Source organism: Eptesicus fuscus, chromosome 7, assembly GCF_027574615.1.
Source record: "Eptesicus fuscus isolate TK198812 chromosome 7, DD_ASM_mEF_20220401, whole genome shotgun sequence".
NCBI lineage: Eukaryota > Metazoa > Chordata > Mammalia > Chiroptera > Vespertilionidae > Eptesicus > Eptesicus fuscus.
Window position 1 is genome coordinate 71,457,929 of NC_072479.1, and position 18,090 is coordinate 71,476,018.

General features: G+C 41.9%; 1 protein-coding gene across 1 annotated transcript in view; it reads right to left on the reverse strand.

Annotated features, from left to right (window-relative positions):
- FAR2 (fatty acyl-CoA reductase 2) overlaps window positions 1-18,090 on the reverse strand; it is a 39,743-nt gene that overhangs the window by 16,717 nt on the left and 4,936 nt on the right. Inside the window, exons 2-4 of the mRNA XM_054718498.1 lie at window positions 12,336-12,511; window positions 10,065-10,244; window positions 120-297 (exon numbers count right to left, since the gene is read on the reverse strand). Of these exons, the coding sequence (XP_054574473.1) occupies window positions 120-297; window positions 10,065-10,244; window positions 12,336-12,511 (534 nt within the window). The remainder of the gene's footprint in view (window positions 1-119; window positions 298-10,064; window positions 10,245-12,335; window positions 12,512-18,090) is intronic.

Sequence of the window (18,090 nt, forward strand, 5' to 3'; positions counted from 1 at the left end):
TATACATCCTGGGGGTGGGGGTTGCAGAGAGAGAGAGAGAGATCAGAAAGCGACTGGGCTAGAAAGAAGCTGGCTTGTAGGCAGAGCAAGGAGTCCTATGAAGGGGTGAAGGGACTTACTGGGAAAGGCTCCTGCCAGGTTGCTCCCACGATGGAGGGCCTCACGATGGCAATGTTTAGGTTGCCGCCCTCCTGGTGCACCACCATCTCTCCCAAGGCCTTGGTGTAGGTGTACGTGTTGGGCTGATCCCCGATCAGCTTGGGCGTGATCTCGTCAATAATAGCGTCATCTAACCACCTAAAGTTAGTCCGAGGAAAAAAGAATTCCAGCAACAAATGTTACATAATAGACCGAAAAACACTGTGAGCCACAGACAATCAAATAAAACGTCCATGTTCTAGCTTGAGTTCTGGAATTGAGAACAGTCACTGGAGAGCGAGGCTGAGTGTGAACCTGTCCAAATCATGTACAATGGCTGAACCCAATCTCACCAGGTAAATCCCACCTCCTCCCACCTAGATGGACAGGTTTAACAGCTATGCAATCTACTACTTTGCTGAAAACTAGAGGCCCAGTGCATGAAATTCGTGCACAGGGGTGGGTGGGGGAGGTCCCTTAGCCCAGCCTGCACCCTCTCGCAATCTGGAACCATTGGCTCCTAACCACTGGCCTGCCTGCCCGTCTGACCGCCCCTAACCACTCTGGCTGCCTGCCTGATCTCCCCTAACTCCTCTGCCTGCCTGTCTGATCGCCTCTAACCACCTCTGCCTGCCTGCCTGATTGCCCCTAACCGCTCCCAGCCTGCCTGACTGCCCCTAACTGCCTCTGCCTTGGCCCCCGCCACTGCAGCTTAGTCTAGAAGGATGTCCAGAATGACATCTGGAAGGTCGTTCAGCTGTTCGGTCTAATTAGCATATTACACTTTTATTTGTATAGATAATCTCTATCTTCAATGACTTTCTCTCCAACAGGGTCAGAAGTATATGTTCATGGAACATGTTTGTGAGTGCCAATCATGAGCCCAGGAGCATGCTGGGTGCATTCATGGCTTTTAAAAGGCTCTCTCATCTAAGGTGCTTCTGTGGCCACTCCACTCAGTCATTGCCATCCAGTTAAAACCCAATGCATCAACCAATCTTGCAAATTTCAGCTTTTAATTTTTAAAATTCCATTTAATGCCTCAATAAATGAAAGCAACTACTAGTACTTTCAGCAGACTTAAAATCTGTTTTAGCAAATGTATGAAAATATTTTGAAGGTCTGTTTAGAGTCTATGTAAATAACTTGATAATTATTTCCAGAGATTTCCAATGAATTCTGAAAGGCCTTAATAACTACTAATAGTCTATCAAGTGGAGTGGTTACAGTACTCTGAAGCAGTGGTAATAGTGATTCTTGAACACTTCTACTTACAACAAGACATGTACCATAAAAAACTGAGTTACCACGGCATCAGCCCAATCCTTTCTTTAAAGGTGTCAGAAGCATTTTTGATCATCTTAAAGTCTACTGCAGTTCTTGAAAGAGCAATACAATTAATGTCAATTAAATACTTAATGTTTCTCTTTACAGGCAGACCTATTTGATCAAACTTTTAGTATAATATAGTTTTTAAAAATTAGATTTCTTAACTGTGTTAGTGTGAATTGATACATTTATTCCTGTCTTATAAAACTGAGCTCAGTCATACTATTTTGATTGTAGAAAAAGCTTAGCTGTTACCACTTTGCTCCCATTGCATACTGGTGAGCAGTTAAGATGTGTTTATACCAGGACTTGTTCAGAAACTCCACTCTCCATTTTAACACCTCTCCCTTGATGTTGGAGTGGAACATGAGCATTGTCTATGATGTTTGGTTTTTCTCTTTGCTGCTATTTATTAGTGCTGAATGCTTTCTAGATTCTCACCTGCCTTTTGTTTAAATTGAATAGGGAAAGTTTGAGAAGTTCCTAGAATTAAAAAGCTGTGGTACACTGACTAGTACACTATGGAATACTATGCAGCTATAAAAAAAACCCTATATCTTACCCTTTGCGACAGCATGGAGGGACCTGGAGAGTATTACACTAAGTGAAATAAGCCAGTCAGAGAAAGACAGGTATCACATGATCTTATTTATATGTGGAATCTAATGAACAAAATAAACTGATGAACAAAATAGATCCAGAGACACTGAAGCATGGAACAGACTGATGAACCTCAGAGGGAAGGTGGGGGGGTGGAGGTGGGCAGGAAGAGATTAACTAAAGAACTTACATGCATATATGCATAACTCATGGATAGACGATAGAGCAGTGAAAGCATGGGGAGGGTAAGTTGGAGGGGGCCAATGGAGGAAAAAAGGGAACATCCGTAAGGATTTCAACAATAAAGATAAATTTAAAACAACAATGAAAACAACTCCAAATACTTAGAAAAAATAATTATATGGCCACCTGAGGGTTGGGAGAGAATGTGGAATAATGTAGGCAGCTCTCCATCCTTACAATAATGTTACCTTTACCTCATCTTATCTGGGGGCCACAGTGGGTTAACTAACCTAAGGCCATTTCTCTCCCAGCAAGAACATACAGGTTACAAAAACTGGGCCAGAAGAAATACATCCTAATTTCTTCTTCTTCTTCTTTTTTTTTTAACAGCTTTATTGTGATATAAATAACATAACAATACAATTCACCTAATTTCAATAAGGCTGTGAAGAAAAACCATTCTAAGAAAACTGAAGACCCAACCACACACTAGGAGTGTATGTCACGTGGCTGGCACCATCTGCTGTCCTGACGTTGGTCTGCACCGAAAGGGCACACTTAGAGGCTTTATCAAGTTGAGTGAGCTAGTTTCTTAGAAAATGTTGGTTTCATAGGTTTCTAAGAACACAAACGCAAGAGAAGATGTAGTTTTCTGAAGATGGCCTCCCTCTACCATTCGTAGCTCCACCTGTATTTTGTCATACTATCTTCTCATTTCCCCCATTTTTACTTGTAAAAATGGCAATAATTACATCTGTTCTAAATGTTTAGGTTATGATGAGGACCAACAGAAATAGTCACAATTGCACTTAAAGCTTCTTGATAAAACAAAATGAGCCCATCAACCTAAGGCATTCTTATTTTTTGGTGAAACAACCAAGGAGCATAAATCTATAGAGGCAGTCAATGGTTTCAAAATAATCTTTTCTAATGCAGCCAAACAGGCCATTGTTTCACCCCGCCACTTCCCGATTTCACAGAGAGGAGGGTAACAACTATGCACATCCCTGATGCCCTTTTCAGGGTGTACAATCAGTTCATGCTCTTCTTTACCCAACTTTGATTTGCTGCTGTGGTTCGTTCTCCATTCATTTTAAAAACAGCAGATAAGTTAGCATGGAAACCAAAGGGTATTTCCGAAATTAACCCAATGCCCTTTGGCACACTCAAGAAGGCATTTTGAACCCACTGGTCCCAAATTCTAAACTACTTAAATTGATTAGAAAGAAGCAAAAAGTTATTAAAGATTTCAGAAAGCAACGTGAGTGTGTGTGTGTGTGTGTGTGTGTGTGTGTGTGTACATGCACATAATTTCCTCTAAATATTACTTACCTTTCTGGTTTAAAACATATTGAATCAGCCTCTTAATATCATTCATCTATACTAATAAAAGCCTGGGTGGTTCTCAAGCCTTCCCATGATGCCTTCACATCATCACAAGATGACCGACACGAGATGGCAGGCAGGGGAGGGCAGTGGGGGGCAAACAGGCTAGCAGGGGAGGGCAGTTGGGGGCAATCTGGCCTGCAGGGGAGGGCAGCTGGAGATGACCAGGTCTGCAGGGGAGGGCAGTTGGGGGCAACCAGGCCTGTAGGGAAAGGCAATTGGTGGTGAGATCAGGCCAGCAGGGGAGGACAGTTGGGGGCGACCAGGCCAGCAGGGGAAGGCAGTTGGTGGTGAGATCAGACCGGCAGGGGAGGGCAGTTGGGGGCAACCAGGCTGGCAGGGGAAGGCAGCTGGAGGCAATCAGGCCAGCAGGGGAGCGTAGTTGGGGGCAACTAGGCTGGCAGGGAGGGCAGTTGGGGGCCATCAGGCAAGCAGGAGAGGGCAGTTGGTGGTGAGATCAGGCTGGCAGGGGAGGGCAGTTGGGGGTGATTGGGCCTGCAGGGGAGGGTAGCTGGGGATGACCAGGCCTGCAGGGGAGGGCAGTTGGGGGCGACCAGGCCTGCAAGGGAGGGCAGGTGGGGGCAAACAGGTCTGCAGGGGAGGACAGTTGGGTGCAACCAGATTGGCAGGGGAGGGCAGTTGGGGATGAAATCAGGATGGCAGGGGATGGCAGTTGGGGGTGACCAGGTTGGCAGGGGAGGGCAGTTGGGGGCAACCAGATTGGCAGGGGAGGGCAGCTGGTGGTGACCAGGCCTGCAGGGGAGGGCAGTTAGGGGTAACCAGGCCAGCAGGGGAGGGCAGGTGGGGGCGTCCAGGCCTGCAGGGGAGGGCAGCTGGAGCAACCTAGCCTGCAGAGAAGGGCAGTTGGTGGTGAGATTAGGCCGGCACGGGAGGGCAGTTGATGTCAATTAGGTCGGCAGGGGAGGACAGTCGGGGGTGATCGGGGTGGCAGGGGAGGGCAGTTGGTGTTGAGCAGGTCGGCAGGGGAGGGCAGTTGGGGGCAATTGGGCTGGCAGGAGAGGGCAGTTGGCAAGATCAGCTGCAGGGGAGCAGTTAGGTGTCAATCAAGCTGTTAGGGGGCGATCAGGGTGGCAGGCAGAAACGGTTAGGGGCGATCAGGCAGGCAGGCAGGCAGGCGAGCAGTTAGCAGCCAGCAGTCCCGATTGTGAGAGGGATGTCTGACTACCAGTTTAGGCCTGATCCCTGTGGGGTCCCTGATTGGAGATGGTGCAGGCCGGGCTGAGGGACACCACCCCCCTCCCCCCATGCACGAATTTCATGCACAGGGCCTCTAGTAACTTCATAATTTATGTATTTACTAAATGAGACAGCAAGAAGAATATATACTTTTTCTCCTAATTTTCTTATTCAATAAGCAGGGCAAGGTGACTGGTGTACTAGGCAAAGCTTTCAGAGTAAGCCTCATGGTAACTAATGTCTGTTCTCTCCTTCTCTCATCTGAATTAGTTCTTCCCTTGACTAATGCAATCATCATGTTCTATGTACTTGCTCACCGGTCTGTTTCCCCACTTTTCAATGATTCCAGTAGAGCACAGATTATGTTTCTTATCTCTGTGTCTAATCACCTTTCTACCCCCAGGAGCCAGCTATTTAATCAGTAAGTGGATGCTCTCCCATAGGATGGTCTTGATTGGCCAATTTACATCCTGTATAAGGTTTTGGTAAGCTGAGCTGGCCAGTGATAGGAGGGAATGGGTGGACTCAGAAGGAGCTGAGGTTGTAGGAAGACTGTGGGAAAGGGGATGTCTTTGTAGAGAATGGAGCAGCGGTGGTGGAGGAAAGTGTTGAAAAGCCAAAGTTCTGTATATGTTGACCAACTTTAATCTGTCAGCGCTGGCTTCAGGGTAAATTTAAATATATTACTGGGGAGAGGAAATATATCTGAGCTTATGTTGAATGAGCCTTTGTATTTTCCTCCAAATGTATTGAGCACTTAATTTGGTCTCCAGTGGCCTGACAACATGACAATTATTCAACTCTTGGTCATATTAAAAGAACACAGAATTTTCCATTTTGTGTCAGCTACTTAGATGCCATCTTTAGATAATACAATCTGGAAAGTAAAAGATCAAGAAACACCTTTTTTTTTTTTTTTTTCACATGTCAAATTAGCTGTGGCTTTGGGTGACCTGGTAGCTTCAAAAGTGTGATTTTTAGTAGGTACAAATCTATTGGGGACTTTTTATTGAATTAGAGCATCAAGAAATTAAAGGACACCAGATGGTGAGGGGTGTGGGAAAAGAGGCTACACTGGTTACTGGAACAGGAGTGAACCCCACTGCTGATGCAAACTGCTCAACAAGAAAGCACTTTAATACACTGTTTCCCAGATCGGCCAACTCATAAATCACTCACGTGAGGCCTCGGATAAACTTCCAGATTCCCTGGGTGGTTCTAAGGTATCACTGTGGAACCACTAATTCCATTTTTAGGGCTGATAACCTAATAATTTGGTGATTCTTATGGCCGGGCAAATTGGGGAATCACTAATTTAAAAGAACTCCACTTCACAAATTTAAATCATTACGACTTAAATTGGGATTAGCTCTCAGAAAGGCATTGCTTCTTTGAGTAAAAAATTCAATACAATGAAGGTTTGAAAGAAGTAAATTCCTAGTCCTAGCCAGTTTGGCTCAGTGGATAGAGAATCAGCCTGCAGACTGAAGGGTCCCGGGTTCAATTCCAGCCAAGGGCACATGTGGTCTCTATTCCCAGTAGGAGGCGTGCAGGAGGCAGCCAATCAATGATTCTCTCTCATCATTGATGTTTCTATCTCTCCCTCTTCCTTCTTTTTTTTAAAAATATATTTTATTGATTTTTTTATAGAGAGGAAAGGAGAGGGATAGAGAGTTAGAAACATCGATGAGAGAGAAACATTGATCAGCTGCCTCCTGCACACCCCCTACTGGGGATGTGCCCGCAACCAAGGTACATGCCCTTGACCAGAATTGAACCTGGGACTCTTGAGTCTGCAGGCCGATGCTCTATCCACTGAGCCAAACCAGACAGGGCTCCCTCTTCCTTCTGCTCTGAAATAAATAAATAAATTTTTTTAAAAAAAGAATTAAGTTCCTGGTAATAGAAATGCAAGTTGTGACAATATGCATATTCTAATCTGGTCGCTAATTAAATACTATGTGTAAGGCCCATATGCAAAGCATTATCATATCTTATTGTATTTCTTCTCCAAATTCACATAGGTGTTTTTTTTTTATCTGTTGCCACGCCCATTCTGGTCCTCTCCACCACTGGATCTCAGGTAATGGGTCTGCCTGCCTCTGGCTACTTCCCAAGCCAATCTATATATTTCCCTTCCATGACCATATTACCTACAGCTCACTTTCATCCAAGTCTTTCCTTAATTAAAGCAAAATAAAACAACTAACTAAAGCCCCTCCCATCTCTCTCTCTCTCTCTCTCTCTCTCTCTCTCTCTCTCTCTCTCTCTCACGCACACACACACACACACACACACACACACACACACACACACGGCCCTCCTTCAATGGACCCCCACTGCCTACAGAGGTACGTGCAGTCTTCTGCATGGTATTCACAATCCTCTCAGGTGGCATTCACAATCTCCACAGCAGGGCTCCAGCCTATCTTTCCAGCTTGATCGCTAATGGCTTCCCTGCACAGAGCAGGTCTGCTACCAAAGTGGACTGACATCTGTATGCCAAATGTGCCCCTGGTTTCCTGGCTCCAGTTGCTCTGCGTAGCATGCACCCCCAATCCCACCTGTTCTTCCAAGTGTTTATCAAACTTTACCATTGAAATGGCTGTTTGCTTTGCTAAAGGATAAATGTGTATTCCAGTAAATAAAAAGCTGATGGGTCCGGAGATTCAGCGAGCTTCGCCACTAGAGTGAAGCCACTGCCTGGCTTTCCCCCATGCCTTCTAAATTTACATTTCTTGTCTAGTATATCCATTTATGCTCGGCCCCATCTCCAGATTCTGAGTCCTTGCTGCAAAAGGTTGTGGCACTGCCCTTCCCTGTCTAATGGAAAATACCGATTAGCAACCAGTATTGAGAATGAACATGGGGTACTATGGGGCCACCGAAGCCTGAGGGACTCTAGGGGAGAGTTTTGCTGTCTGAAGCAGAGGTGAAGTCCTCTTTAGGAACAGAGCTTAGTAAGCAAAGGCAGGTGGTATGAGAGAGGAGCAATTACTTCTTTTTAAAAAATTTATTTATTGTCTAAAGTTTTACATATGTCTCCTTTTTCCCCCGCTTGACACCCCCCACCCAAAGCCATTCTCACCCTGGGCAAACTCCCACCGCCCCAGTGTCTGTGTCCATTGGTTAGAGGTGCGATCACTTCTGTGTGACTGTGGCACAAATGGAAGGGGAGGGCCAAGAAGTGCAGTTGAACAGGTGGTCCCAAATATAAAGTTTTGAATTAATAAATGGTGGTTATGACTTTTTTCCTGCCTTAAAAAATACCTAAACTCCTTAATTGCATTCAAAATGTATTCTGCTGAGGTAAAATATAATTTCATTCCTAGTTCTGTTTGGATGCCTATTTGTTTAAATAATTATTCTCCTTGGAGAGCAGCAAATGACAGAAACATAGATTTTGTACAAGTGTCAATGAGAGTCTGATCACAAATCATGTAGCAATCACCTGCCTTTATGGGCTGACATATAGTGGGGGAGTGTGGGAAAGGCTGACCACCTGAGATAAATCAAGGTATCCTCTGCTTTGACATCTAGGGGTGTTGAGTGTCTTGACACAGTTTGGGAGGCAGTGAAGTACCTGGAGAAATCTCTCGCTGTGGTTGAGCGGAGTGTTTGCTGCCTCCCTCTTTCTCTGGGGGACTCTCTCAGAGACTACTGTGCTGTAACCTCAGGTGTCAGAGGGGTCAGCAGCAGACTGAGTGTGGACTCTCCGTGCCAGGGTCTGGAATCAAAGGAGGTCTGTCCCCTTCCTGGGCATATCCATATGTAAGCACCATATGCACCAAGAGACAACACTTTAAGGAGGCAGCTCACTGACAACTCAATTCCACCCTGAAAATGCCCCGAGGCTTTAGACTTCCCTGCACTGACCGAGGGCATCAGCGCGTCTTTTCTCTATCTATCCCGACAAACTCCCCACTCTGAGAGCTTTCTTTTCACCAATTAAGCAAAGCATGATTTATTAACAACTGTAAGTCACCTCCAGGTCCTTTCAAGGACTTTCATTCTTCTTTGTCCTGGATATTTTCGATGACAGGTAAAAATATCTATCCTCAGAGCTACACGAGATAAAAATGGTGGCCCTGAAGGGAACGAACTCTCGATTTAGCTAATGCTTCCTTTTGAAGAGTATATCTTAAACGGAAATACAGTAGTATATGACATTAAAATCTGACAAATTCACTGTGAAAGTCTATTTTCTCTGCTCTGATACTTTTTATGCAGAGGAAAAAGAAAAAAAAAAGTAACAAGGTAAATTTAGTAAATAGAGCAGAAGAACAAAGAAGCAGAAAACAGAAGCATACTTATTCTGAGACTGCGGCCATGTCCTAAGAATAAAGTGGTTCCTGTTAGTTGGCAAGAAGGGGAAAACGCTGCATATTATTTCTCCTGCTCAATAGGAAAGTAAGGAAAGTGTATCTTGGCCAAACAGGTCAAGAGACTGACTCCTGCCAGATCTGGAGGAATCCTTTTCTCTTTCCATTTTTCTTTACTAACCTTGTGATTACTGCTATGTAACACCCCTTAACACTACAATAATTGCTTGTGTTTATCAGTTTATCATCATAACTGTAAGATGGGCACTGTTATTAGCCTCATTTTACAGTGAAGGAAATGAAGCTCAGAGAGGCCAAGGAACTTGCTGGGCATCATCACACAGCCAGTAAGTTGCAAAGCCTCAAGTTGAACCCTTATCCATCTCCAAAACCTGTCTTCTGAGCTTTCGTAGGCTAATATGCCAAGTGTCCCCTCCGGAGTTCGACTGGGAGACCTGGAGTTCAATCGCTCTCTATGACATGTGCTGACCAGCAGGGGGCTGCGTGGAATGAAGGAAAGCACCGGCTGGCAGCCAGAAGGCCCCGATCGGCCCTGATTGTAGGTCAGGCCTAGGGACCCTACCCATGCACAAATTTCGTGCAACAGGCCTCTAGTATACTATATTTTCTTTAGTGATAATACTGAGTTCATTAAGAAGTGAGAAACCACTTCTATGTAAAGTATCCCCAAGTACCTCTTTCAATCCTAAATGACATTATAAGACTAAGCTACTTAACAAGACCTGGGGATGGAGGGACTAGCAGGGACAGGGTAGCTAAAGCTAGCACCATTTCAAAGCACATTGTTTCAAGGGTGTTCCCCTTTGCTATCTCATTAGTGAGTGACAACAAAAAATCAAAGACAAACACAATCTGCCCACTCCTGTCCCCTCATTTGAGCCAACTTACTCCATAGAGTCGATGATTTTTTTTGGCTCCACAGGGCATGGATATATGACTTCATCAATGTGCTTCAGGTTACAGTTGGAAAAGGCAGTAGAGATATGTATGAAGGCTTCGAGCTTTGGCATCTGACTGGCCATGAGCAGGAGCTTCTGGGTGGCAGTAACGTTGAGCTGCACGGCATGTCTAGAGAGAATTAGGCAGAAAGAAACACACCTGGCCTGTATCATGCTTCTTGGTGAAAAGAGAGTCAAGTATACCTATGATCCCTACACTTACTTGTAATTAGGGAAAAAAAATTCACAGATATAAATATTAATAGATGTAAAGCAGTCACAAACCCAATGTCAGATTACATCATTGTATATCTGGAAAGCAAACAGAAGCAGCTAAAAAATGTTGGATGGACAATAAGATAATCCAGTAAGGACAGAAAAAACTATTAGAGAGTACAGTGGAAGAAAGGCACAGATTCAAAACCCAACATTTAAATATATATCACATTAATAATAAACAAATAGACTATTAAAAATGATAAAACTTCAAAAGGGTCATGACAAAAAATTTGAATAAATATAAAGAAATATATTGTTCTTGGATAGAAAGAACTAATGTTGTTTTTATAAATGAATCTACATATTCCAGGTAATCCCAATAAAATTTCCAACACTTTAAAAAAACTGGCAAATTATTTTAAGTTTAATCAAGAAGTATAGCAGGTGAGAAGAGTCAAGAAAATCCTATTAAAAATGATGTGTGTATACTTGCCTAATAAAATAAAAATTATAGTAATTAAAATACTATGATGTTGAAAGAGAAAGCTGAATGAAACTAAAAATGATAATTTAATATGTTACAAGTTTCCTTTCAAATAAAGAAGTGAAAATAAATCATTTAATAAATGTTTTAGAAGTAACCATCTGTTAGAAATAATAAAAATGGTTACTCTACATTCACACCTACCTCACTCTTCTTTTTACAGAACTTTCCTGACTTCTCATTCCCCCTTATAGCTAAATAAATGTTAAATGGGTCAAAATTGAAATGTGAAAATGAAACAATAAACATACTAGAAGAAATTTCAAATAACTTCATACATAATAAAAACAAAGTTGAGGACAAATGGTAAACTGTTAAAATATTTGAAGCCTTTTAAAAAACAAAGAATTGTTAAATCTTTCAAGAAATCTTAAAATTTATAAGAAAAAAAATGCTTCAAATGAAAAATGGGCAAAAACTGTGGATAGGTATTTGAACAAAAGAATAAAATACCAATCAGCATTTAAACATCTTCAACCTTTCTAAGTATCAAAGAAATAAAAATCAAAACTCACAATGTCATTTCCATGATCAAATTAACAATGTTAAAAAGAATTAAAGAATTATAATAGAGTATTGTGGTGGGCTTTGAAATGGGGAATCGTGTGCATAATGATGGTGTAAATTGATGATACCATATTTTGAAGAGCGATTTAGCATTATATGACAAATTATAATCTGTTCCTAATCTGGGCACATTTGATACATACCTAACAATTCCACTTCTTGGTATGTACCCAAAGGGAAGCACCCAAAGGTATATAAAAAACATTTATGTACAGAGGTGTTCATTGCAGAGTTGTTTACAATAGTGAAAAATTAGAACAATCCACCAAAACAGAACTGGTTGAATACATATATTACACATGTGTACAAAGGAATATCATGTAGTCATTACAAATTATAATAGACAATGAAAGATAAAAATAAATAAATCAGCAGCTTGCAAACATGTTCTCAATATGATGACTTTGTTGTAGATTTGAACATAAATCTATTTTACTATGGATGCATATAGAAAAACTGGTGTGGCTCAGTGGTTGAGCCTCGACCTATGAACCAGGAGATCACAGTTCGATTCCCAGTGGGGGGCGCATGCCTGGGTTGCAGGCTCAATCCCCAGTGGGGGGCGTGCAGGAGGCGGCCGATCAATGATTCTCTATTATCATTGATGTTTCTATCTCTCTCTCCCCTCTCCTTCCTCTCTGAAATCAATAAAAATATGTTAAAAAAAAAAGAAAGGGAAAACTGAAATGAATGTTCTCCACAATGTCAAGTGGTTAGCTCTGGCATGTGAGATTTTGGAGAAGTTTTACTCCTTTGTACTTTTTCATTGGGACTACCTTTTTAAAAAAAAAAATCAACAACAGAAACCATAGATTTACAAACAGGTGTGCATGCACACGTGTACGCACACACACATACCCACACAAGCCACGAGAGGGGAACAGGAAGTACCTCAGGTGGTCATTGAAGCGCACGGTGGCGGCGCAGTGGAAGACGATGTTGGTGCAGGAGAGCAGCTCCTGCATGTCCCCCTTGCTGATGGCCAGGTCGTTCTGGTTGAGGTCTGCGTAAACCGCTCTGATCTTCTCCTGCACGTTGGGGCAGACCTCTTTGACTTTTTCAAACAGCTGAAACAAAAATATGAATCAATATACAGAGATCACCAGCACCAGCACGTTGCTCTTGTTCTCACTGACTTGTTTCATTCTAATTCTCAAAAACGGGTTTTACTAGTAGTTGTAATATCACTCAAAGAAGGCATCCCAAGAGCATTTGCTTCATTTCGTGCAATTCAAGTTTGGGATCATTCCTGCTCCTCATAATTTGATAAACATTTGAAAAGGTCAGTTCTAATAACCAGGAAAAAAGTGTGTTTGAACGTTCCTGCAGAGTGGAGGAGTGATAGTAAATTAAATGTATCCGGCCCCCTCCCCTCCTCCCCTAAGAAGCATCTCTGTGTTTATACATGGTGGTGATTCCATTTTGTGCTGGAAAATATTGTTTTCAGTGCAAAATTACCAGCATATATAAATTTTCAGGCGTTACAAAGTCTCATGAGGATAAATTCAAAACAACATGTTTAACTGGCCAGATTAACAAGATGTCCTAGTAGCACAAACATAATTGAAAACAAATTAAGCACATTTATAATGGTTAAAACAAATACACATTTTATATCCTCTCTTTCTAATACAAATGGCAGTTATTGCCAAGTAAGATAATTACATGAGCTCATGAACCTTTTATGGAATTATAATTGATTTTTTAAAATATTCTAATTTATAAAGGGCAAAAGAAGGAGCAGTGGCAACTTCAACTTTCATTACAATTATTCACTTGGATCAAGGTTTCTACTTTCGCCTCCACACAGAAGTTCTTAAATTAAATTGGTGTTTTCCATTTTGTCAGGAAATATGATTTTAATAAAATGATCTTGGTCCCAACCTATTTTGGTAAAATGGAATTGTACTGTAATATTGGTATGATATGTTAACAGCGGGGGAAAGAAATGTAAGGCTGAATGTTTAGAAAAGTTAAGGGCAGAGGAAATTCATCTGTGGTTTTAATCATAATAGAGTAGCAGAGACAGCCCTCTTCTGCCCTTTAACCACCAAAGAATGTTTTCATCTATTCCTTGGTCCTTGGTAGCAGGCTTCTTCCCTCCGTTAGAGATCTACCCCAGGCTTTTCTTGGGGTAATAAGTAGTTGATCTCAGGTAGTCAGAGGAATCATGGCTCCGTTTGTGTCAGGCAAGACCATATTCAGAGGCCATGCTGGGAGTTTTATGAAGGTGATCAGAGAAGGAAATTAAATCCACATATTGCTTGGCAAGTTCATATACTCTATCTCTAAGCTACTGTTTTTCTGCAAAGGGTCAGCCTTTTCCATGGGGTGCTATTTCAATTCTAAAAATAACTAAATTTGTGGAAGTCTCTTTTTTTGAATCTGCTTGATAGATTTTATTCACACAAAAAAATTTATTTAAGGTTCTGTGGAATCTTTGACTTTGGCGTGTGATGACTTTTGGCTGCTTGACGGTAAGAAGGGGAAGATGATTTCAGTGTCCCCCCTTCTAGCAATGGGGTTCCTCATGTCTGATGTAAGCTGCTATACACAGATTTTCTATTTCCTTTGTGTGTGTTTTTTTTGTGCCTCTGAAAGGCAGAGGTTACTTCACACCATATTGTACTTTCAGACAACCGATGCAATGTTGAACAGCACCCAAATACTAGTTTACAGCACTACTGTTATAGGAGATAATTACTATTTCAGGAAATAATGTCTCAATCTATATTCTACATATTGACTTATGATTTCAAATGAGAGGACATATTTGAATGAAATAGTCCATTTAAAAAGTCTGAGTTTTCTGATCCAAATAATAAATGATTATGGTGAGTCAAAATAAATCAATGAATTAGCTGCATTATATGACATGCCTGTCTGAATCTCACCATATTGCTATAATTTCTAATAAAACAACTCTCTGTAAATACTGCTACATCCTACAGAGAATGCTAGATGTTACAGCCAACTGCCATCCACCAGGTCAGTACTTTTCAAGGTGTTATCCCCCAATCAAACTGCATGGGGATCACTAGCAAGTATGCATATTAAAAATGTATATTCCTGGGCTCCATGAAAGAAACTGAAGAAGACACAAATAAGTAAAAAGAAATATCCAATGGATTGAAAGAATCAATACTGTTAAAATGGCCATCCTACATAAAGAAATCTATAAATCCAATGCAATCCCTATCAAAATATCAATCACATTTTTTAAAGAAATAGAACAAATAATCCTAAAATTTGTATGGAACCACACAAAACCCTGCTAAAGGAATCCCAAGAAAGAACACAGGTGGAGGCATCATGCTCCCTTATTTCAAACTATGATACAAAATAGTAGTAATTAAAACAGTATGGTATTGGCATCAAGACAGACACACAGATCAGTGGAACAGAATAGAGAGCCCAGAAATAAATCCATTCATATATGATCAATTAAGTTACAACTAAGGAGCAAAGAATACACAAAGGGGAAGGGACAGTCTCTGTAATAAATGATGTTGGGAAAATTGGACAGCTACATGCAAAAGAATGAAACTGGTACACTATCTGATACTATGCCCCAATTAGGTCAAAATAGATTAAAGACTAGAACATAATACCTGAACTCATAAAGCTCCTAGAAGAAAACATGGTAGTAATCTCCTTGGCATAGGTCTTAGCAATGATTTTTTAATCAAAATCAAAAGCAACAAAGGAAAAAATAAATAAGTGGGACTAAGTTATAGTAAAAAAAAAAAAACTTCTGCACATCAAAAGAAACCAGTAACAAAAATGAAAAGGCAACTTACTGAATGGGAGTATATATTTGCAATCATATATCTAAAAAGGGGCTAATATTTAAAATATGTTTAAAAAACAACATACAACTCAATAGCAAAAAATATCCAATTAAAAATTGAGCAGAAGATCTGAATAGACATTTCCAAAGATGACATACAGATGGCCAATAGACACATGAAAAGATGTTCAATATCATTAATCATCAGAGAAATGCAAATCAAAACCATGAGATATGACCTCATACCTGTTAGAATGTCTATCATAAAAAAGACAAGAAATACCAAATATTGAAGAGGATGTGGGGAAAAGGGAACCCTTATGCACTGTTGGTGGGATTGTAAATTGGTGCAACCACTATGGAAAACAGTACATAGATGCCTCAAAAAATTAAAAACAAAATTATCATATGACTCAGCAATTCCACTTCTGGGTATTTATCCTAAGAAAACAAAAACACAAACTCGAAAATGCATTGTCATGTTCATTGCAGCATTATTTACAGTAGCCATGATATGAAAACAACCTAGGTGTCCATTGACAGATGAATGGATAAAGAAATTGTATATAGATAATGGAATATATATATAACTAATGGCCCAGTGCATGAAATTCATTCACGGGGGGGGGGGGGGGGGGTTTCCCTCAGTCCAGCCTGCACCCTCTCCAATCGGGGACCACTTGGGGGATGTCCGACTGCCAGTTTAGGCCCAATCCCTGTATGATTGCCGGGGCTCTGCAATGGGCCCTCCCAGCTTTGACGGCTTGCCTCGGCTCTCACAGCCATGGTTTTGTCTGAAAGAATGTCCAGAGGGTCGCCCGTAATACGTCTGGTCTAATTAGCATATCACCCTTTTATTAGTATAGTTGGAATATCCTATATAATAAAAGGCTAATATGCAAATTGTCCCCTCGACCGGGACTTGACCAGGAGTTCACCCAGGGGGTGGGGCCAGCCGGCCAACTTTCCACATCCCCTCTCCTCAGCCAGCCCAGCCCATTCGGCCCTGATCGAGGCAGAATGGCTGGACCAGGCCTGCAGGGGAGGACAGTAGGGGGGACCCAGGCCAGCAGGGGAGGGCAGTTGGGTGGGACCAGGCCTGCAGGGGAGGGCAGTTGGGTGGGACCAGGCCTGCAGGGGAGGGCAGTTGGGGGGGACCAGGCCTGCAGGGGAGGGCAGTTAAGGTTGACTGGGCCAGAAGGGCGATCGGGGGGTGGGGCCGGCTTGTGAGTGGGTGGTGCCATCCCTTGATCACCCCGCCAGTCACCTCCAAGGGGTGCCAGCAGGGGCCCCCCAATTGCCCTGCCAGTCACCCCACAGATCAGCCCTGATTGCTGGCCAGGCCTAGGGACCCTACCCATGCATGAATTTCGTGTACTGGGCCTCTAGTTTATCTACAATGCTAATCACTGGACTATCTCATTAAATGACCTGGAGAACTAATGATTCAGCAAACACTCTGCTATTGTTAAAAACAATTTTGCATTCAATGAGATTTTAATTTAGTTCACATAAGTGCTAGAGGCCACACAATGTTCAGTCCAGCACCTTGGGAATGCCTTGTTCCCACACCCAAGGCCAGTTGCACAGAGTTCTTCTGGAGAATTAAGTGCCTGGTTAGAAGCAGCGATGTCCTAGGGGAGGCAATGCCATGCAGCGGGGAAAGCATGGGCGTTTTAGAGATGAAAGAACTGAACTGAATTTCTGCTTTCTCGTCCAGTGGGTGTGGCTCAGTGGTTGAGCATCGAACCACGAACCAGGAGGTCACGGTTCGATTCCCAGTCAGGGCACATATCCAGCTTGCAGACTCAACTGGGGGCCTGAAGGAGGCAGCCCACTGATGTTTCTCTCTCTCTTCCTCTCCCTCTCTCCCTTCCTCTCTCTGAAATCAATAAAAACATGTTAAAAGAAAAAAAAGAGAAATTCTGCTTTGTCATTCCTTAGATAGATGGCAACATTTTTGGATTAATTTCTCATCTGTAGAGGTTGCAATAAGGCATACCACAGTTTTGTGAAGATTAAATAGGGTAATGAAAGTCAGATGTCTAGCGTAGTGCCTGCCACTTAATAGGTTCCTAATAATAGAAAAACTCCCTTTCTGCTTCCACAATAGTCCATTTTCCAAAGCTGCTGATTTGACAGCTACGCGTGTACGTGTGTTTGTGTGTGTCGGGTCATCTCAAGGTTTCTGGTTAGACCATGTGATCCAGATACCTCTGAAAACTGAATGTGTTCCAGAGTCATGCTGAATCTTGTGGCTTAGTGACTGTTTGTGTGAAACTAGTACAGGCATTTTGAAGCTTTTTTTTAAAAAAAGGCTTTGCATGATTGGAAACAATTTAAAAAGAAGGAAGGAAGTTGGATACCTGAAATCATGTCAGTGATTGAGTTAACTAGTGAATGGTATTGTAAAAGAAAATAAGGAATCGAGAAAATAAATTGCTTCTGTTCCTCTGACCTTTAATATTTCCCCAGGACTAAATCAATTTCTTTAATTTTTTTCTTTTTCTCTTGAAAGAAAGAAAATGGCCCACAGGGGAGAGGCTTAACATGCTTCAACTAATCTCAGCTGAGTAACTGTCAAACTGAAAACCAGTTACAGGTTTTTAAAAGTGTGTGTTTGTTAGTCATGAGAAATTGAAATGCCTGGCAAGGTTATATTCCCTCTAGTTGTCCCAAGTTTATAGAGGTCTCTTGATTTGTGTGGGATAATTAGTTTATAGGAAAAAATACAGTAATGGAACAAAACTGGCTTTGGGGATTTATAATATAAACTTGTTTCCAGTTGCCTTTACCTTATATAGAGATATGACAGAAATATTAAAGTCAATTAGAAATTTATTTTTGGAAGAAGGG